The sequence below is a fragment of the Scleropages formosus genome, chromosome 2 (genome assembly GCF_900964775.1).
Source record: "Scleropages formosus chromosome 2, fSclFor1.1, whole genome shotgun sequence".
NCBI lineage: Eukaryota > Metazoa > Chordata > Actinopteri > Osteoglossiformes > Osteoglossidae > Scleropages > Scleropages formosus.
In genome coordinates this window covers 11,889,981-11,911,104 of record NC_041807.1, presented here as the reverse complement: position 1 = coordinate 11,911,104, position 21,124 = coordinate 11,889,981, and the positions used below count along the sequence as shown (strand labels likewise).

Genomic DNA, 21,124 nt, shown 5'->3' with positions numbered 1-21,124 from the left:
CGAAAACCAGCACTAACACCTAAACAGAAAAAAACAAGGTTACAGTGGGCTAAAGAGAAGCAATCATGGAGTGTGGACGACTGGATGAAAGTGATATTCAGTGATGAATCACGAATCTGCATTGACCAAGGCGATGATGCTAGAACTTTTGTCTGGTGCCGTTCTAATGAAACATGTAAAGATGACTGCCTCAAGAAAACAATCAAATTTCCCCAGTCCTTTATGATATGGGGTTGCATGTCAGGTGAGATGGCAATCGGTCAGTGCCTAAGTGTACATTGAAATTTTGGACACTTTTCTCATTGCATCAATAGAAAATAGGTTTGGTGGTGATGAAGTAATTTTTCAGGATGATAATGCATCTTGCCACAGAGCAAAGAGTGTTAAAGCTTTTCTTCAGGAAAGGCATATCAACTCAATGACATGGCCAGCAAACAGTCCAGATCTGAATCCGTTTGAAAATTTATGGTGGAAATTGAAAAAACTGGTCCATGACAAGGCTCCATCCTGCAAAGCCGATCTGTTAACGGCTATTCGATAAAGTTGGAACCAGATTGATGAAGAATATTGTTTTTCCCTTAGTGAAGTCAATGCCTCAAAGAATCCAGGCCATCATAAAAGCCAGAGGAGGAATGACAAAGTATTGACTGTGTTTTTTTTTTTTTGTTGATGATTCCGTAATTTTTTCCTCTACTTGATTTGGAAAAAATTGCCATTAATTAAAGCAATTTAATTTAATTTAATTTGTTTGAGATATGTTCAACAAAGCCAGAATGTCCAGCTATTAAACAAAAAAATTTTTTGTGTTCTATCTGTGATTTATTTGCTATGAAGTAAAAAAGTTGGGTAAATATGCTCCAAGTGTGGTGATTCCATAATTTTTGCCAGGGGTTGTAGTTACTTTGCTTCCTGGTTATTGTCAGTCACTACTAAGAGAAGATTTAAGTGCTCTGGTGTGTGAGGCAGACCAGAGTAGAGATGAGCAGGGCTCCGACTGGGATTTCGCAATGTCTGGGTTCCAAGCCTCTGTCAATGTACTCTTGTGTTCTTCTACATCCCCTCACCTCGGAGGGTGTGACTGCATTGCGTGTGCCAGTCTTTCTATCTTTCTGTTAACTCTGCATACCTGTGTGTGTATGTCTCAAATTCATGTGTGTGCATGTGTATCTGAGCAGAGCAGCTGATGAAACTGTCCATGGAGGAGCTGGTGGAGTTCCTGCAGGTCACCTTGTCCAAAAACTTCATCTTTGAGGACGATCTTGTGATTGAACAGCTGCAGACTTGCATGGCAGAGCTCAGGCGCGCTAAGCTGGAGCTGCCTCCTCCAGGTGATCTCTTCACCCTCCGTCAGCCTTTCTCACCTCTGGATTCCAAAGCCAGCTTTTATGGAACAGCTAAAATGCTATTTTTAATTATCTTTCTGTGTGTCCCAGTTCCACTTTATTGCTAAAACTCTGCACTGATTGCACTCCAGGTGACACACTGATGTAAACATGGCGACACGCAAACCTACATGGACACAAACACACATACACTACAAGACCCCGAGAGATCAGGATCCACTTTCACTATTTAATGATAATGAGTGCTAACGTTGATTGAAAAATGTTTCTTCTCCTCACTTCCTATGTTGCTATACAAGGATGCTTCTGACAAGAAGGGAGAAGACTTGTTTATCATTCCCTCTGACTTATCTAGTTAATAAGCAAAATTTCTGGGGAACTGAGGGCAACAACATTAAAGTCATGATCAAGAGTATCATCTCCTGGAGATTACATTTTGTACACCAAGATTGTACGCTTCTGTCAATCGTGTGTCACCTGCCCTCAGATACATGCATACCAGCCCCTTCTGACACACCAGACGCTTTCTCTGTTTCACTAAAACTGTAGTCTGTGATTAATCTTTTTGCTCTGTCTCTTGTTCTGCCCCCTTTTGACTTGGCTCGCTAACAAGGCAGTGTGTGTGAGCGGGGTGGCTGGCCCCTCCGAATGCAGCAGCCGGTGGGCAAAGTTACTGGTGCCTCAAGTCTCATCATCCGTCTGTGTCCCCCACCCCTCCCGCCGACACCTCCCCCATTCACCCCTATTCTTGCCCCTAGCTGCCCAACAGTCTTCTCAAAATGTGGTGACTTCACCTTGAACACCACAGCATTTGTTTGGTGCAATATTGATTACCTTGACGTCAAACATTACAGCTCAGTACTTTTCTGCCAATTTATGGTTGTAAACATCGCTTCTGAAATATCAGGGCATGCAGAGCTGTGTTGTAGAAAGCCTGCACAGTACTTCAACAAGCATACATTAATATACAGTATAGTTGCATACTAACAGCATCTTAGAGACAGCAGACTGTTGGCAATGTATGTGTCAGCAGTGGTAACTAGCCATGAGAGATGTGCTATTTATAAAGTGGCGATAAAAATGACCAAACATTCAAACTGTTATGGTCACTACGCTGAAAGCCCTGCAGTCTTTAAGGGTTCCTCCCATTTGCAATGCTTCCAAACAAAGATTTTAGGTACGAGCTAATTTTTTTTGCATACAAGTCTTCTTTGAAACACACACTTTGAAGGCTTTGTCTAAAAGTATTTGGCTGCAGAGCTCATCAATTCAGGAAACATTCCAACAACGCCCTCAGTTCCCTGCAACTTGGCCTGGTGCCCATTACATGAGGTGAGAGTGTATTGGTGGTGCGTGTGTGTGTACGTGCGTGTGAGAAAGAGAGAATCGGCCCTCCCCCTGCATGACCTGCTGGTGTCGGTCACAACACAGCCCTTCCTGTCTGACTTTTGGTGGTTGTTGTGCTTTCAGTTCTTACTTTACAGCCACTCTGTCAGCGCCGACTGTGTTACGAGTCCCTCACATTCGCATTGTGATCTCAGCCGTTTGTTGGAATGTGGACGTCTTTGCTCCGCCTGTGTTTTTGAAGCCCTCCCTCTGGCTGTGGAAAACCCATCCAGTATTTTAAGTGTTTTTTGCACAGCTGATCTTGTAACAGTGGTTTCACCCAGAGGATCTACAATGCCTCTGCAACAGCTATGTATGACAATACATTAGTCATATTAATCAAAGGGCAGCAGGCAGCATAATGATTAAAAATGTCATCTCTGGACTCTGAGAACCATGGTTTGAATCCCACCTCTTGCTGTAATACCCTTGAGTAAGGTACTTACCCTGAATTGCTCTAGTAAAAAAAAATACTTGTCTGTTTAAATAGGTAAATCAGTGTAAGTAGCTTAAACACTGTAAGCTGCTTTGGAGAACAGTCAGCAAAATTAATGAAGGTAAATATAATTATTTTAAAGAGATTAGTGAATACATACATTTTTAGACTTTATTTTTGAAGCATTTTATTGACCCATGATCTAGTGAATGAGTCTGACTCTGCTATTACCTGAGTATAAATGGGCAGATGGGTTGCATTGTGTATCTTCTGCTTGCTGCCATGTTCATGTGTGACAAAGACGTTGTATGTGTTTTGTTCCGAACACGACATAACATCACCTTTGTCCCTCTGGGGTTGTGCTTGGACAGGTAAAGAGGATGAGTTACCCAAGAAGTCACTGGGAGAACTCCCACCTGAGCTGCTGCCCAGCACTACTCGCCTGGCTAATGGGCAGAGCCAGAGCAGCCAGTTGGAAAGCCCCAAAAAGGGGCCTAGCAATCCACAGGCAGTCAGGCTAGAAGCAGCTCCAGGTGAGGAGGTAGAGCGTCCAAAGCAGAACCGTCCCAGCAGCAGGGCCAGAAGGGACTCTCTGGAAAGGCTGGTACGGCAGCACAGAAGCGAGAAGGAGGCACGCTCACGGGCATCTGGAGAAGAAGCGCTCACACAGGCCCCACCTGCCCAGAATGGGACTGGGAGGCCTAGCCATGCCACAGCAAACCACAATACCGGTGTTGTCAACAGCGCTCGCAAAGACATCACACCACGGTGGGTGAAGCCCTCTGAGACCAAGCTGGAGGCTGCCATGTTGGCGGCAGCTGAAGCCGGAAGGCGCCGGGGGGTGATTTACAGCCAAGGGAGCTCACCCCCACCATCACCATCCAGCAAACAGGAGCCCCAATTCCTTCAGCACCAGGTCTGGCCCCGGTCCCATGGTTTTATACCAGAGACCAACAGGGGCTCCAATGCTTCCCAATACGACAACGTCCCAGGATCTGAGAATGGATTTGTTGAGGTGCTCAAGCTAGAGCAACCACCATCTCGAAACCTGCGCAAAGAGGCACAAGCTGGGACCGTGTCGTTGAGCCCGTCCTGGATGCCCAACACTGCAGCAGCTGGAACTGGTCCAAGAACCCAGAGGTTAGCGTTGCACGGGGATAGTGTGGATCTGCGATCCATGGGAAGACTAAGCGCAGACAGCCCTGGCAGCCCCACATGGTACCACAGGAATGAGCCACCATATTCTCCTGTGAAGTCCAGCCTGGCTTCAGCCCATGACATGTCTGTGAATCTCCTGCCTGTTCTGCAAGCCCCCATTGGCTCTCTTCCAGAAGAGCAGCAGTACAGGCCCATGCTGCGAACTCCTTCTGGCTCTCCTCCAGAACGGCAGCTCTATGGCACTACATTACGTGTTCCTCCCAGTTTCTCCCCCGATAGGGTCCTTGCAAACAGCTCCTACGCCACCTACCGCAGGCAGCCGCCCAGCACACTAGATCAATATCCGGATGGACTTTCTGCAGGCCAGAATGCACAACTCGAGGGTGTATTTGAGTATCCAAGGCAGCCCAGTGAGCTGCCAGTGAAACCGATGTACCTGGCTGCCCACAGCAGATCCGAGGTGCAAATGAGGGCAAACCAAGTGCAGCCTTACTGGGTAGAACAGAAAAGTGACAGAGGCTGGGCACTGCAGACCAAACAGGAGGCTGATGGCTTCCACCCCCCAGGACACATCCCTAGATCACCCAGCTTTCAAAGGGCACAAATGTCACCTGTTGAGGAGTTTGCCTATCCTCTGAGCGTCGATGTTCACCACCACTACAGAACGCAGTATCAGGAGCATCAGCTCGTGGCGAGGCAGCAGCTCCTTCCAGTGTTTGGAGGACCACACTACAGGCACGCCCCTGAAGCTTTCACTATGCAGGAGTCCATGCTGCTCTGAAAAAGGGAAAGAGATCCTGATCACCTTTTCTAAGGCAAGCTGTAATGGACAGCTGCAGATATGCCTGTACCAAGGCAATCTGTAACCACAGTGGTATTCTTGTAATAATGTTCATTTCATATATGACTTGCTGATTTGTAAGTCATAACCATGGGACTGGTACATCAGCTCCTAAAAACATCAAAGAAGTTATCGCTTTTACAGAGTAACTGTGAGATTTGCTTTTATTTTTTAATCAATAGTGAATGATCAATGTTAACCTGAGAAAAGATTTTTTTGTTTGTTTTTTTTTAAAATGCCAAGTGTCACCCACTCATTTTGGGTAGTAATTTCCTTTATGCACGTCAGAGCCATGTTTTCCAAAGAATGAAAACATGAATGACTTATTTGAGTTTGAGTTTATATTTTTGAGTTACATTCAAATGTATTTTTTTTAAGATGAAGTAGCTCCAGGTGAGGAGGTTAAGAAAAAAATATACTTCTGCATATAACTTATTTCATAAGAGAGAATATAAAGTAATTCAACAGCTCTGCGGATGTTTTTTTATTTTGTTCCCATTTTAACCAGTGAGGCCCTGTCACTGATGTAGATGAAAGGTAACCATTTTGCTCAGTTTATGGAGAATGCCTTTTCACGTGCTACAATGGGCATTGTTCAATGCATATTCCGTTGGCCTTGGATCAAGTAGCCACGTTGGTGTGTGTTCACAGCTTGCTGTTTTCCTGACGTGTACATGAAAGAAATGTAAGTGTATTAACCACCTTTACTGGATTTAGGATCTAGAGTGGTCCTGAGTGATAGTAGCTAATTTTCTACTTTGTATATATTCCATACACAACAAACTGGGCAAATGCAAAATGCTTGAGTTCATAACTCAAAGTGCTTTCCTACTCAAATAAAATGACCTGCTGAGGAACTAAGACCTGAAGTACGACTCTGCTCTTCTTCACACGACAGAAAACCTTGTTTGTCTGGTACTTGGCACCTGCAATTCTTGCTTCAGTAACCACCTGGGCTGAATTTTTTCTTTTTTTTTTTTTTTCCTGAACCGCTTGTCCCATACGGGGTCGCGGGGAACCGGAGCCTACCCGGCAACTCAGGGCATAAGGCTGGAGGGGACACACCCAGGACGGGATGCCAGTCCACCGCAAGGCACCCCAAGCGGGACTCGAACCCCAGACCCACCAGAGAGCAGGACCCGGTCCAACCCACTGCGCCACCGTGCCCCCCTACCTGGGCTGAAATATACATATTAAATGTATTTTTCAGTTTTATAATTTTTTTTTATCTTAATTTTCATACATTATTCTCACTGAGCTGTTTTCAGAGGAAAAACAAAAAGTCACACAATTGAAATGGAACCTGGAAGTTCAGCAGCAAGCAAGGGGCCCAACACAAGGCAAACCTACAAATCTACCAAATTCCCCATTTAAATGTTTTTTTTTTTTTTTTTTTTAAAAAAAAAACCTTCACGATGACGGGAATTATTTCTCCCCAATTGGCTGCATACTTCCAAAGAGTTAAAAGGAAAAGGTCGTGTTATGCGGACGCATTCACAGTGTGAGCAATGACATAAAACGGAGTTACAGTTGGGAAAATAGGAATCTTCTCATTCTAAACGGCGAAATAAGTTATACTAGAAACGCGACTCTAGAGCCTATGTGTTACTTCTCAGGAAATACAAGTGAGTGTTTCATTTTAGTTTGATCATTTTGACAGTAAAATGGTTTCCATCGTTTGTGATCTTTGAATAATAAGTGTATCAAATTTATTTCTGCGTCGAAGTTTCCTAATATCTTTGAAGTCCGTTTCACTCTGAAATGCGCGAATTGCGAGTTGTCTAGAAGGCAAACCTCTGACTAACCTAGCCTAGGTGTCGCTGTACCGTTTCGTGTCTGTGGGCGGCGCTGTGAAGCTGCGGCAACGGCCGCTTTCCTCGCTCCCCCTCGCCCTGTCCTGTCGCTTACTGCTTATTGCCGCGTGCTGACTTGCACGCGCGGCCATGGCTCTGCGGAGTGGCGCGCACCTCGCTCGGCTACAGGAGGCCCTGATGCGCAGCAGGACGGTAGTACGCGTAGTCACGCGGCTGAAGCACTCGGATGGGGCGAGCCGCCTCACGGTCCGGCAACAGCGCGGAGGAATACGGTCAGCAGCGCGCGGCCACTCGTCTTTCACCGTCACCTTACAGCTCGACGTTTAGCTTGTGCTTATCGCTTAGTTAGCAAAGGAGCGAACTAGTGTGGATACTGCTATTCGCTTTTGTCCAAAGATTTATTCCTCGGCTGAACTGAAAGTGGCGCAAAAGGGTTATTTTGTAGAAAATTACCGTCGTTCACAGTGAAAGGTGGTCACGTGACTCGACACTGTGTCTCTGCGAGATTTTCTCGTCTTCACATCAGCAGCATGAATAGTTCTGTTCCACTAGCCGTGCTCTTTCGTTGCTAAGATGACGCTTCTGTGCACTGCTTTTTGTTACCCATATCTACATATTATACTTTTTTCTTTTGACCCCCGATAATTTTACTGTACCGTGGGGCTCGATAACACTGCAGCTGCCACAGGTTACGGAACGCACAGCTGCTCAGGTTACAAGTTTATACCCGTAACCCCTGCACTCACTGTCTGCAGCAGGAAAACAATGATGTTTACTCTTTTCCTAGGACTATAACCCTAAATAACCCCCGGAAGAGGAATGCCTTGTCCTTGGCCATGTTGTCATCACTACAGGAAGATCTCCTGGCTGACATTGACAGTGAGGAGCTCAGGGTAATCGTTATATCAGGTAATACTGCCCTAACTTATCATTTTGCTCTAAAGTGATAAATATAGTTAATCTGCTCCTGAAATGACCTTTAAAATAATTACCTGGCATCAGCGGAGGGTCCGGTGTTCTCGTCGGGTCATGACCTGAAGGAGCTGATATCTGCCCAGGGCCAGGACTATCATCACCGGGTGTTTTCTGCCTGCGCTGAGGTGAGGGGGCCTCTTCCTGCCCCAAAACTGAGAGGTTCATGGGGAAAAAAGTGAACATTTCTTCCTTCTCTCTTCTGAGGCTTTGTCTTGCCTTAAAGTGATAATGGACTGTGTGGGCCGGAGCGCTAGTGACGCTGTCTGGAGTAATAATCTCAGGTGTTGTCGCGGGTGTTCAGTGTGAAAAGAGCAACGCTGACGCTGATTCACTTTGTGTGTTCATATGTTTGAAGGTGATGACCTTGATACAAGATCTTCCTGTGCCTGTGATAGCAAAGGTAAATGGCGTAGCCACAGCAGCAGGATGTCAGCTTGTGGCCAGCTGTGACATCGTTGTGGCGACAGAAACATCTACTTTTGCCACTCCAGGGGTCAGTGTGGGGCTTTTCTGTTCCACCCCTGCGGTGCCAATTGGCAGGGCGCTGCCTAGGAAGGTTAGTAAAAGTCTGAGCTCTTCACAATGACACATGTGGCTCGCTCGTGTTGTCATTAATACTAGCCATCAATGTGTCCAGGTTGCCATGGAGATGCTGATGACAGGAGCTCCCATCTCAGCCCATGATGCTATGCTCCATGGACTAGTGAGCAAAGTGGTTCCAGTGGAAAGGCTGGAAGCAGAGACACTGCTTATAGCTCAACGTGTGTGTGAGGCCAGTCGTCCTGTGATAGCCCTGGGCAAGGCCACCTTCTACAAGCAAATGGCCCAGGGCCGTGATGCTGCCTACTCCCTTGCATCTGCAGCCATGGTGGACAACCTGGCACTGAAAGACGGCCAGGAGGGCATCAAGGCCTTCCTGGAGAAACGGAAGCCTGTGTGGACAAATAGCACAGAAAAAGCTAATGAATGATAACTCCTGAGAGCCTCTATTTGTGTGCTGCAGTCTGATCTAAAGCCACATATGAAACGGAGGGGGAAGAAAATCACAGTGGAACTGCACTTTCCTGCAGTTTGCCAACTGATCTGAAATCAAATGTATGATGTGACACTTGTGACGGATGATACTCTAACCCAGTACAAATGTGCCTATGTCTATGGACGGGGGTGCCCATGTCTGTGGGGGTTCGATCAGGGGAATCCATTGTAGGTTGGTGGGCAATTAAATGAAACATGCAGATACAGACACGTGATTCTCAAAGAGAACGGTGAAGTCTGTCCAGCAACACCGGAGTTTTTATAGGTGCTCATTACACAAGTTGTTGCATATAGAGCTGATAGGAAATACAAGGGTAAATGTGACAGAACATGTAGTAAAGGTCAAAGAGATGCGTGGATCTAAAAGATTTCGTTTTGAGACCTGTTCTAAACATTGAAAGGGATTCAGCAGTTCCGAGGGACAGAGGGAGCTCATGGCACTGTACTGCAGTGAAAACCGACAATCCTGGGACTTTTGATTTTGGATTTTGCCGGATTGTAGGAGGTTTGCATACATTCCATTTTGAGAACCATTCCATTTTGAGGTTCGAGCATGATCACACACTATGGGGGGGGCATTGTCTCCCTCTGTCACACTTGGCAGGTGACGTTAGTTTGCGCTAAATGGGTGTAATAAGGCTGCTGGTTGTTTTTGAACCATTACAAGTAAGAGGAATTTGGGTGAACGTCTAACAGGTCGGTGTTATTTTTAACTATGAAAAGTGCAGAATAAGATGTGCAGGACTGTGGGTTTCAGTCTTGTCACACAACTGAAAATATTTATGGAACTGAATGTTTATGCAAGAAAGGGGACATTGCACACATATAAGCCAAAGGCAGCTTACCAGGATCACAGGCATTTACATATATTCCTTGAGTAAATTCTTTTTTCCAAAGTCACATGCAGTCACGTGACTGTAAGTGTTCACTCATTGTAATTTTGTCAAACCTTTCGCCAAAGCGACTTATTTACCCATTTATACAGCTGGGTCATTTCACTGGAGCAATTCAGGGTAAGTACCTTGCTCAAGGGTACTACAGCTGGAGGTGGAATATGAAGCTGCAGCCCTTGGATCCAAAGACAGCAGCTCAAAGCAGTGTTACACATGTCCCTACAGACACACTGTAGTCAATTCAAGGTCACCAATCTACTTGAAACAGGTATCTCGAGGGTGGGAGGAAATCCATGTGAACTCATGCAAACATGCACTACACACAAACTGAGCTGGACTGGAACCCCCAACCACAGTCACAGGCCAGGTTTTGTGAGGCACACCGCACTGAGGTGTGCCCAGTGTCTTTGTCCTGTGCTTTGGACCATGAAGGAGAGTGGAGGTCCCTCACAGACACACACATGCAGTATAAGTCCACTGACTATGGCACTGCCGATGTTTTGTGCTCCGACACCCGACAAGTTGTTTTGCGCAAATTCATGCCGCAAAAACACCAGGAGAACCTGCGATGTCTGCGCGATCGCAGTGACGTCGGGTGTGTGTTTTATTTACAGAGCAGACTATACAGATGTATGTGTGAGTGTGCATGTATATTATATATATATAGTTTCCCCATTAAGGATTAAGTTTAGTTCAATTCAATTATTTTTATAGAGCACTCTTTTTGCATAGGGGGTGCAGCTGGTTTAGCCAGTGCCTGCTGTGTGGTGGGTCTGGGGTTCAAGCCCTGCTTGGGGTGCCTTAAGATGGACTGGCCCCCCCCTCCAGGGTGTGTCTCCTTCCCCTTTGGCCTTGTGCCGTGTTGCCAGGTAAGGCTCCAGCTTGCTGTGACCCCACTCAGGACAAGTGGTTGTTGAAACTGGTTGGTTTGACTTTTCTCACACAGAGCACTGAACAAGGGTATAAGATAAGATAGTTGGCTATGTACTAGAGTAATACATTTACATTTATTCACTTAGCAGATGCTTTTGTCCAAAGCAATTTACAATGGATACTATGTAATGTTACTAGTCTGCACACCTTATTCACCAAGGTGGTTACATTGCTAGATACACTACTCACTCATCCATGCATCAGTGAAACACACTCACTCACTATAGCTGAACAGCATGTCTTTGGACTGTGGGAGGAAACAGGAGCATCTGGAGGAAACCCACACAGACACAGAGAGAACATGCAAACTCCACACAGACTGAGCAGGGATCGAACCCACTTTCTCTTGCACCACCCAGGTGCTGTGAGACAGCAGCGCTACTCGCTGTGCCACCATACCACCCGTTATCCACGTAGTCATTAGAGCTATAAGTATGCGTTCTGGCCATGGAAGAAAGGAACAAAAACTCCCATCTAAAAGTCGATGGCGGAAAAAACCTCTGGGGATCCAAGTGCCAGTGGCAGCCCACCCTTCCTGGGCGTTCTAGACTAAATATGACTTCTAAGTCAGTTTACAGGTAATAATGGCATTATTGCTGTTGTATGGTAGCTTGATTTCCCAGTAAAGCAAGGTATGTCTCGTCCATCATGGCAGTTGGTCATCTTCTTCAGTTGGCATGGGGTGCGTCTGTGACTGCCAGCCAGCCTCCTCAGGTCTTTTTGTAGGGAAACAATGGTCAACAAGAAGAAATTGTTAGTAATTAATAACAAAGAAATATGTTTTGGTACAGAGGTGAGAAAAATGGAAACACAGCCAAGTGGAATTAAATTTCATGGGGATATGCCCAAGTGAACATCTAAGTCTTTAGTCTGGATTTAAAGGCTGAGACAGATGGGGAATTTCTGACAGTAACTGGTGGACTATTCCACAGTTTAGGTGCTCTATAACCTAAAGGTGCAACCTCCTACTGAGGTCTTTACGGGTACTTTAAGGTAACCTGCTTCCAATGAATGAAGATATCGTCCTGGGATATAAGAATCAATAATATCACAACGGTAAGCTGGAGCAATGCCATGTACTTAGCCTTACAGGTCAAAAGTAGGATTTTATAATCAACTCTAAGTGTAACTGGGAGCCAGTGCAACCAGTGCAACAGTCAGTGGTTTAGTTCAACCCACTAAGGTCCCCCATTCATAAAAGCATTTTACACACATAGTGTGTGTGTATATATATGTATGTGCGTACAGTACATATATGTATGTTTGTGTGACACGTGATTTGAACGTTTCTTTCGAATAAGTACACAAAAAAAAATGAAATTTCTAAAAATATGAACACGATTTAAGGTATTTTCCTAAGTTTCTCCTTTTTTTTTTTTCAAGCATTCATCGTGGGCCATGCGGAGTTGTAACGTGAGCTGACAATCCCACGCCCGTCCCCGTTGTCGTGGGGGGGGTGACGGTTGTTGTGCGGACCGAGTGAGCACAGCCGGACTGCGCGCGCCACGGAGGCTGGAGCGTTCCTGCATCTCTGATATATGAATGAATGTTCAGCTTCACTCATTCCTGTGTCTAAGTAAAGGACACGTGATTTGCGCTGTGTCCGGAAAGCTGCGTCTGCAGAAACAACAACGAGTAAGTTGGCATTACTGTATATTTTGGACACGTTTAGCGAAAACGTGTGTTGTTTTAAGCCTAGGGCTGCTCCTGCAGTCGGACGCGGAGCTCAGCAGAGTCATACGCTCTCTCTCTCGCTCGCTCGCTCGCTCACTCACCGACACGACAGGGAATATCTGGAGCCCCTGGGCTGACATACCTGGTCAGGAAGAACCCGTTCCTCAGCTTGTGCACACGAGCCTCTTTTGTACACGCGAACAACAATGGGCTGCGTGTCACTCTGTCCTCGGCTCGAGCACTCAGCCCTCATAAGTGAGCAGTGATCGGTGAAGAGGCGCGAGCGCTCAGGCTCAGCGCGGGACCCGCCGCGGTGTCGGACTGTCCGGCCGTCGCGCGAGCCGCCCGCACCTGTGCGCTCACGGAGCAAGTCGCGTCCGACACCGCGGTGGCAAGAGAGCGTTTCACCCCAATTCAGGCATTGAAAGAACATTTTTATTCTCGCTAGGTCTGTAGTCTGTGGGATATGAATTGATAGAACTACCCGTCACTCGAGTATTTACAGTTGATTTGAAACAACTGGAAAGACTGACGGAGGCTGTAATAAATATTAAATATTTCTGTCTTTCAGGCTGGCGTCGTGGATGGTGTTTTATTTTCTGACATGATCCAGATCCCGATTCACGAGAAGCGCCTGAGCCCAGCATTCTCGAGCCATGCACCGCTGTCGCACGCCGGCAGGTTCCCGCGCGCAGTTCGGACTCAACGGGAACGCGCACATCGCCCGGGGAGACGCGCAGAACCACAGCGGCTCGTTCGTAAGTATAGTTTTTACTATATCTATGGTAGAGTTCTAACAGAAAAAGGAGAATCAGTCCGGCAGCCCTTAGCCTGCGAAAGCCCTAAAATCAGTACTGGTAGATACTGACGTGTGTATGTATATGTGTGTGAGAGAGATATCTGTGACAAGTGGTGCTATTTATTTTTATGTAATTTATAAGAATACACATGTGAACATATACACGCGCAGAACACAATGTACACTTAACGATTGAAAACGGAACTTATTTCCAAGACTTGATTCGTAACAAATAGAGAAAGGGGGCAATATACGTTATGTTACTGTGTTACCCGAATGCTCCCTCTCTGCGAAAACAGTGCATGGATCCCTGAACACTGTGTTTACTCTACACTGTTTACTGCGCCCACAGCCGCTGTCACGGAAAAGCTCCCCTACCTACAGGGCTGCGTCCCACACTCGTTACATACCATACATCTTCCATTTTCTCATATCTTTATCATAAGACAAGGCTTTGCATTTTTTTCGAGATGACAACTTATTTTTAGACTGCGAAAGGGCCCGGCTCGCCCCTGGACATGAGGTCGCCACCCGACTCGTAACTGACGGTGCGCGGGCGCGCGCTCCCTCTCACAATCGGCGGTGTGGGAACGAGACGGTGAGCGTGTTTGTGAGTAAATCTCCTGACCGCTGTTTACACAGAACTTGTGTTTTCCCTGCCCGTGTTAGGAGCCGCGATAGCCTGCGAGGAAACCGGATTAACACCCTGATCCTCTGAGCAGGGCTCAGCCGCGGGTTCGAGAGCTGCGGCGTCGTTCGGGTTCACCGCAGGCTCCAGCCGTCGCTCTCGAGTGGGTGGCCGCGGTGCGTGGAGCCCACCACTCCTCCGGGAGACGTGGTCCGGATCAAGGGTTCTCGATCCCCAGGAAACAAGGGCACGGCTTTTGAGCGAAAGACTGTATGTGGACCCGGTCCAAAAAAATAATAACACAAAGCACTTTTCCCTCGTGCTGCTTAATAAAGCTGCAATGTCACATGACTGCAGCGCTTCCACGGGGAGGGTCAGCGGAGCGCCGCTGGACTTTACTGTACAGGGTTATACATGGACAGCAACCTAGGATTTCTCAGTCCTGGGCGCATCATTAAAGCAAAAAACTCTCTTTTCTATAATTAATTAGGCTTTTTAATAGGTGCACTTCTTGCAATAAGAATGATCACAAAGGGGATGAAGGCAGAGGTCACCTGTGGGACAGACACACTCTGTGGTCCAGCAGAGTTCCTCTAAACTGTGCATATTGTCAGGTAACCAATCGCGTTAAATATATGTATAAAAATGTTAGAAAAAATGGGGGGTGCGATGGCGCAGTGGGTTGGACCACAGTCCTGCTCTCCGGTGGGTCTGGGGTTCGAATCCCGCTTGGGGTGCCTTGCGACGGACTTGCGTCCCGTCCTGGGTGTGTCCCCTCCCCCTCCGGCCTTACGCCCTGTGTTGCCGGGTTAGGCTCCGGTTCCCCGTGACCCTGTATAGGACAAGCGGTTCTGAAAATGTATGTATGTATGTTAGAAAAAATAAGGTATTATATATTTTAACTACTTTCAGCATATCTGTTTTTTTTTTTTAAGAGAAACACACTGGTTATTTGTATAGCATTGTGGATGTACAGTTTTTAGGCAGTAGTAGGAGAAACCTAGACCACTCTTGGTGACTTGCCTTTACACTTCCCTTCTCCAGCCTCACTGTTTTGTCCATGTGACATGAGTTTTAAGTTTATTTTGTCTGACTTCCTTCATGCTTTCTGCCGTTCCACGTCTCACTGGGAGGGGCCAGTCGAAGGAGGTGTGGTGGTTACTCAGGCCAAGGGCTGTAGTTTTTGCAGCAAGGGGCCACAGTTGTGTAGCACCTTTGTTTCCCCCTGGATCGGTGCCTGCCAGCAGTGCTGGGTGGAGGCCGGAGGTGAACAAGCAGCTCTGTGTTCAGCACATGCACCTGGGAGGGGGTTAGATGTGGCAGGTTAGCAGTGAAACGGCTCCTAGAAAAGGGAACAGTCCACCAGAACTCTCACATATGTAAAAGACCCAAAGAAATGGACTTGAAAAGAAAATAAAAAAGTTCTCTGGTAGCTTCTTGAACATGTAAGTAATACCTAGGGTTTAAACTTATGTGTAGGAATTCACCACGAACTTGGCATGGTCAGTACAGTAAAGGGTGGTACAGTGGATACTGCTGGTGTTCAGAGCTCCTTGGCTGTGGGTTCGAATCCAGCTCCTTCTGTGTGGAGTCTGCATGTTTGCTCCATGTTCACAGGTGTTCCGTCTTCTTCCCATAGTCCAAAGACATGTGTTTCAGGCTCCAAATTGCCCCTGGAGGGGAGGGGGTGGGTGGGTGTGTGTGTGTGTGTGTGTGTGTGTGTGTGTGTGTGTATAAATGGCTGAGTGAGTGCAGGAGGTTTACCACAGTGTATCAAGTATTTGCGTAAGTTGCACTGGTGAAAGCTATCAGCAAAATACTTCAATAGTTAATAGGTACATCGCATGGAGCAAAGCATCTACTAAATGAATGAATTAAACGCAAATATAGTAAAATACACTCAAATCACTTGTGAGTTCAGGAGATCCAGCTGCATTAAGTTGTAAACTCACTTCAGTTCATGTTTACAAGCTTCTCCTGTTATTCACACTTGGTCTCTTCTTTCACTCACCTGTCATCCTGTTGCTTGATCATTTTCTCCTCAATCCATAATTTGTCATAGCTTCTGAGCTGTGTGACTTGTCACCTCACTTCAGGAGGATGAGTCACTGCAGTTCTTGACCTGCGAGGAGAGGGAGAGCATTCTGTTCCTGGAGCAGACCATTGACTCTCTGGAACAGGAACTGGAAGATGAGGACCTGTCCCTAGGGAGCAGCCCTGCAGCGGAGAGCCGCTCCACCGATCCCAGGCGATCCAGTGTGCCTGAGTTGCCTTCGAGCCTCAAGGAGCAGGACATCATTGATCTGGTTCAGGCTGAGCCAGACCCAGCTAGGCCCAGAGGCGTCTCATTTGATCCCATCTCCCCAGGTACCGGCAAACTTTTCTTCTTCCACAAATGCATTTTGGGTTTTTAGGCTGCATGAGGGCATAGTGATTTAGAATGGTTCACAAGTCATGGTACCCACTTCAACTAATGTAATTTTTTAATATATTTCAGTATGTCAAAGCTCTTGTTTGCAGGAGGTTCAGGGGAAATGTTAATTTTACTCTTTAAGATTTCAGAAACATGGTTGTGAGTCCAGAGACACATTTTGAGTTGAAGCCAAAATGTGAACCAGCAGAGAACTTTCCTTCTGGCTACAGCATCTCTCCATCCTTGAGTCCTTCTGGCCCAAATGAAGAGGCTGACCCTTCTAGCCACTCAGTGCACCAGCCAGCTGGCTCCATCCCCACTCCAGTCATCATAGCCCAAAAAATAGCTGCATACCAAGGTGCTGGAGATCCCATTAGTCCCTCCAGCATTTTATCCACCCATAGAAGGAACTTGGATTCTGCAGGAGGCTCATCTTTCTCTGCCTCTGTTGACCACCTAGTCAGAGAGGGCTCTCCAACTGTTGTTGTTGCAAAGCCCACCCGTTATCCAGACAACATCACCATCCAGGTAGGCAGCAGAGACTATGGCCAGCTCAACAACAGGGCATCTGTCAATGTGCTGCACCGTCAGGCTCAGGTATTGGCCAACATAACAGGAACATCTAGCACTTTGGAAACACTGGAAACAAAAACAGAGCGAAAAATCCCAACTCGTAGCATCTCATTTCGGGACCCAGCACCAGACAGATCCCACATGGAGGCCCTGTCCAAACTTGGTTTGACCAGCAGCAGAGCTATATCCAGAACTAACAGCCACTTGGTTCAAGTCAACCCTCCTTCAGTGTCTACAAACAAAGCCCCTGTTTCAGACATTCACGACAGTGACAGTAAATCTAGAACTGCAGCATCTTCAGCCTTATCATTTAAGAGTGAGACATCTTTGCATGATTTGAACATGTACAGTGGCAACCCTAGTCCAGCGAGGCCCACAGCATCATCGGAGACAAATGCAGTCTCAAACTTTGAGTATATGAACCACTGTGATCCGGACAATTCCATGTCGCCCCAGCTGTGTACCAAGTGCTCCTTAAGTGGCTTCAGCAATTCTGGAGACAAACCAAGAGTAATAATTCCACTTTTGAAGGCAAGAAATGATACCATCTGTAACAGCTATGATAGCATGTCCAGCATAAACTTACCTCCATTAAGCACCACAGCAACTAAGACTGAGGCTTCCTTAAGCATCATCAACAGCTGTGGAGGCAAAACAAAAATGATGACGTCAACATTCATACAGAACACCGCCACTCCATCCAGCAATATTGTTACGAGAATCAGTGGACCCACAGAAATGATGTCCTCTTCCTTGCCTGCAACCACAGAGGCCTTTTCGATCTACAGCAGCCATGGAGAAAACTCCAAAGCAGCAACAACTTCCGAGATCAACGCAAACATCCCCAGAAAAACCATTAGACCAGCTTCTGTAGGACTTTATGCAAGATCGATGTCCTTCAGTAAAGAGCCCAGAACCTCTGAGATAAGCCTGCAGACACGCCAAAGCAGAACTTCTAGCTTCCATGGGATACCAGTATCCTCAGAACTGCGCTGGAGGTCCTTCTCGAAGCCCCCAGTGTTCCGACCGCAGGGAATCACAGTGCAGTTCTCCGGTCGAGGAGCTACTGATGAGTCTCGCAGAGAAGCTCTCCGGAAACTGGGGCTGCTCAGGGACACATCCTGAACCCTCTGGAGTCCCTCCTGGACCATACATCAAACATCTGCACTGATATTCCACCCTCAGTCCTTCATTCCTCCTGGGCCCTAAACACATGTTCACCCTCCATTGTGACGGAATCGCTTTACCCTCTTTACCACGGCTTGCTTTGGCACTTGCCCCACAACACAAAATTTGCATTTCCTCTGTTTAAAATTACAGTGACTTACAGCAATACACTGAGTGTAATGAGAAATGTGGAGTTTTGAACTGGCTGCCTTCAGAATAGTAGGTGACGAAGACTGGAAAAGAAGTTTGGTTATTTCTAGGTGGGAGAATTTTTCAATGGGGACCAAAAGCCATGTGACAGTGCTGTGATTTAGTGTTTACAACCTTTACCTTTTTAACTGTGTATGTTTTATGTGTAGAGGAGCTAACTTGATTCTGTCCATCTGACTAACACTGGCATGTGAAACCTTAAAACTCACTCTCGCTTTCCTGTCACAGCATGAAATGAAGATTAGCACTGAGATCACAAAAATAACTTTAAAATACCCTGAATACCTCAGGTATACATTTACATGGATATTCGGGCTACTTTAACAACTGATCACAATCTACTCTTTATAACCACAGGGAAATCGTAGGCATTTTAGTTATACAAATTATTCTTCTCCTACCTGGTTTATTTTTATTATTTTACCCTACAAAAATATTTCTGTCCCATTGGCCACCGTTTGTGGTTTATGTCCCTCAGTGCCTGGTACATGCTGAACAGAAGAGCTGTGATGTTCCTGTGTGTTTTGCTCATCTCTCTGGGTGCAGTGTGTGTGTGAGAGAGTGCATGAATGCAAACCTAGAGTGGTATGATTTTCACTCTGATTGGTTGAGTGTAATTATTAATGGATGTTGTTACATGTTTTTTTTTCTTTCATCAAAGTGACTCCGGTTTTGTAGTTTACCTACAATTATTTTTGAAGTATTTACTGCTACACAGAAGACATTGGAAACACTCAACAGGAACATGTATTTTAAAACTGACAAAGTTCATTAAACTGTGCTTGTACCGAGGTGTAAGTGTGGAGCAACACTGATACTGTATTTGCTAATATGTATGTAATCCTAATTGTTTTATTTGAATATAAAGACTGTTGAATGAGAAGTATGTAAAAATAAGGCTGAAAAAATGTGTAATTCAAAAAAAGATTACATGAGGATTTAGAATCAAAGAAAAATTTAGAATTTCTGGCAATAAATCGGGGAAGATATTCTGTTTATACTTCTAATATATTTTGAAAAATAAATTAAACCAGAAACATAACCAAAAGGTATCATGCTGGTCCTCAGGAGATTTTGTATTCTTTATATTGTGCTCATGTTTGTCAGCTACAAAGAATAAACATCTTGCTTCACTCTTCATTTACTCTTGTCATGCATTTAAAGAGCACCTGGTTGTAGAAAGATTTTTGGCCAAATTTTCGAAGCAGGCTTCTCCTTGAGGTGTGGTAATGGGCCATTTTTAACTTACTCCTGAAAATCACATTGAGATTTTTACACGCACACACACAAACACACACTTTCTGACCCGCTTATCCCATACACAGTTGCCTGGAACCGGAGCCTAACCTGGCAACACAGGGCGTAAGGCTGGAGGGGGAGGGGACACACCCAGGACGGGACGCCAGTCCGTCGCAAGGCGCCCCAAGCGGGACTCGAACTCCAGATCCACCAGAAAGCAGGACCCGGTCCAACCCACTGCGCCACCGCGCCCCCTAGAGAGATTTTTATGTGGAGATTCAACAATGCCTGAACCAACTGTTCTTTACAGACATTTCTGTTTTCCTAAATGGTTTCTAACTAGCTGTACTTTTTTCACTTCCATAATTTTTTCCTTCTGTGTTTCACTGTGGGGGGGGTCAGTTAGCATCCCTTTTCCTCCATAGCATTTACAAGCAGTGAAAGCTTCTGAGGAAAAAGTGCTGTCACAGCAGCTAACAGACTGTCTTGCACCTGCAGCAGATCCTGCAACAGAAACTTAGAAAAGAACAAAAAAACCTGCACATATTTAAATGCATGAATGCAGTCAGTCAAGTCGACAGTGAAATGTACTTTTCCAGTACTGAACAGAATCTCCGGTATGCAAACCTGAGTGTGTGGCTGCAGCAGACTGGGATCCCAATTTTTAAAAAAATCAAGGAATCAAGTTAAGCAGAGCAATATTTGTCAGCGTTCCCAGGACACAAAGACCAGACCCAGCACTGCACATTCCCCGGTAACAGTTGGAATGCTACTGTTCTTGTTACACACAAAGCTTTGTGTGCTCCCCCAAGCACAAAACATAAGTTAGAAGAGATGAACACAGCTATAGAATTCCGGAAACTGATTTAAGAACATATGACACAGGAGTGCCATGGGCAAAAAGGATGTCTTGCAAAATTTGGGCAGAAGGTTGATCCCGGCTCAGTCAAAGTGGGTGTTATATGTTTTCCATACTCATGGAATTTCTTCCCACAGTCCAAAGACATACGTTCAGTTGAACAGGTGACTCAAGTGCCTGTGCTGTGTGCAAATGTGGTGTGTAGCTATTGTGTGACGGACGCATCCCATATCCGGTGTACTCTACCTAGCCTAATGCCCAGTGCTTTCAGCATAGGTTCTGTACCATCGCAACCCTATGTGAACAAGTGGCTACCGATAGTGAGCGTGCAATTCAACACTTATTGGACTGCAACAAGCATTTTCCCCATGACAAATTCACTTTAAATATATAGTAAATGCATCACAGGAATGCCTACACATGTGGAAAAGCCAACTGACATTGGAGAAAGTGGCCTGCCCCACCTTCATCACATTTTGGGCAAGACTGTATGATTAAAGTGACACATTGTTAAAGTGGAAACTTCACAGCACCTGAGCCTCTTGCAGATTACCAGTTTGAGTCCAAAAACAAGTCTGCTGTAAAATATGTACAAATGGTGCACAAATAGTTAAGATAGTAACAAGACACTAGCTAAATAATATTAAATGCTTGAATTGAGATTTTGTTCCCCTTTAAAGAAAACTGCTACATTTGATAAAAACTTTTAAAGGATGACAAAGCTCAGTTAAAAGGAAAAACACAACAG

The 21,124-nt window shown here is 45.9% G+C and overlaps 3 protein-coding genes across 10 annotated transcripts in view; all 3 read left to right on the top strand.

The window, feature by feature from the left end:
* Positions 1-6,023, top strand: part of LOC108931638 (USP6 N-terminal-like protein) — a 34,205-nt gene extending 28,182 nt beyond the window's left edge. For 3 of the 4 annotated variants that reach the window (XM_018747560.2, XM_018747562.2, XM_018747559.2), the window contains 2 exons: positions 1,176-1,328; positions 3,537-6,023. In XM_018747560.2, coding sequence (XP_018603076.1) covers positions 1,176-1,328; positions 3,537-5,104 — 1,721 coding nt within the window. In that variant the 3' untranslated portion in view covers positions 5,105-6,023. The remainder of the gene's footprint in view (positions 1-1,175; positions 1,329-3,536) is intronic. The other variant, XM_018747561.2, reaches the window with a different exon arrangement.
* Positions 6,024-7,002: 979 nt separating this feature from the next.
* echdc3 (enoyl CoA hydratase domain containing 3) lies at positions 7,003-9,974 on the top strand. Its single transcript, XM_018747229.2, has 5 exons — positions 7,003-7,250; positions 7,766-7,887; positions 7,981-8,078; positions 8,309-8,509; positions 8,591-9,974. The coding sequence occupies exons 1-5, from the start codon at positions 7,108-7,110 to the stop codon at positions 8,921-8,923; spliced, it is 897 nt and encodes a 298-aa protein (XP_018602745.1). The 5' UTR covers positions 7,003-7,107; the 3' UTR covers positions 8,924-9,974.
* Positions 9,975-11,891: 1,917 nt separating this feature from the next.
* LOC108931667 (proline and serine-rich protein 2-like) lies at positions 11,892-19,405 on the top strand. Of its 5 annotated transcripts, none has more exons than XM_018747624.2 (5): positions 11,892-12,449; positions 13,060-13,246; positions 13,776-13,897; positions 16,012-16,282; positions 16,471-19,405. In XM_018747624.2, the coding sequence occupies exons 1-5, from the start codon at positions 12,357-12,359 to the stop codon at positions 18,024-18,026; spliced, it is 2,229 nt and encodes a 742-aa protein (XP_018603140.2). In that variant the 5' UTR covers positions 11,892-12,356; the 3' UTR covers positions 18,027-19,405. The 5 variants fall into 5 exon arrangements, with proteins under 5 accessions (XP_018603140.2, XP_018603139.2, XP_018603138.2 ...); XM_018747623.2 differs by having other exon boundaries at positions 13,758-13,885; XM_018747622.2 differs by having other exon boundaries at positions 13,758-13,897.
* Positions 19,406-21,124: the final 1,719 nt, after the last annotated feature.

What these genes read in the sequence shown, in the direction of transcription:
- echdc3 (XM_018747229.2), top strand. Translation starts at nt 7,108, where the DNA reads ATGGCTCTGCGGAGTGGCGCGCACCTCGCTCGGCTACAGGAGGCCCTG. An exon ending in CAGGGTAATCGTTATATCAG is followed by an intron (nt 7,888 to 7,980) that starts GTAATACTGCCC and finishes ACCTGGCATCAG; the next exon opens with CGGAGGGTCCGGTGTTCTCG. An exon ending in GCAGGGCGCTGCCTAGGAAG is followed by an intron (nt 8,510 to 8,590) that starts GTTAGTAAAAGT and finishes CAATGTGTCCAG; the next exon opens with GTTGCCATGGAGATGCTGAT.
- LOC108931667 (XM_018747622.2), top strand. Translation starts at nt 12,357, where the DNA reads ATGAATGTTCAGCTTCACTCATTCCTGTGTCTAAGTAAAGGACACGTG. An exon ending in GTCTGCAGAAACAACAACGA is followed by an intron (nt 12,450 to 13,059) that starts GTAAGTTGGCAT and finishes TCTGTCTTTCAG; the next exon opens with GCTGGCGTCGTGGATGGTGT. An exon ending in AGAACCACAGCGGCTCGTTC is followed by an intron (nt 13,247 to 13,757) that starts GTAAGTATAGTT and finishes ATTTTTTTCGAG; the next exon opens with ATGACAACTTATTTTTAGAC.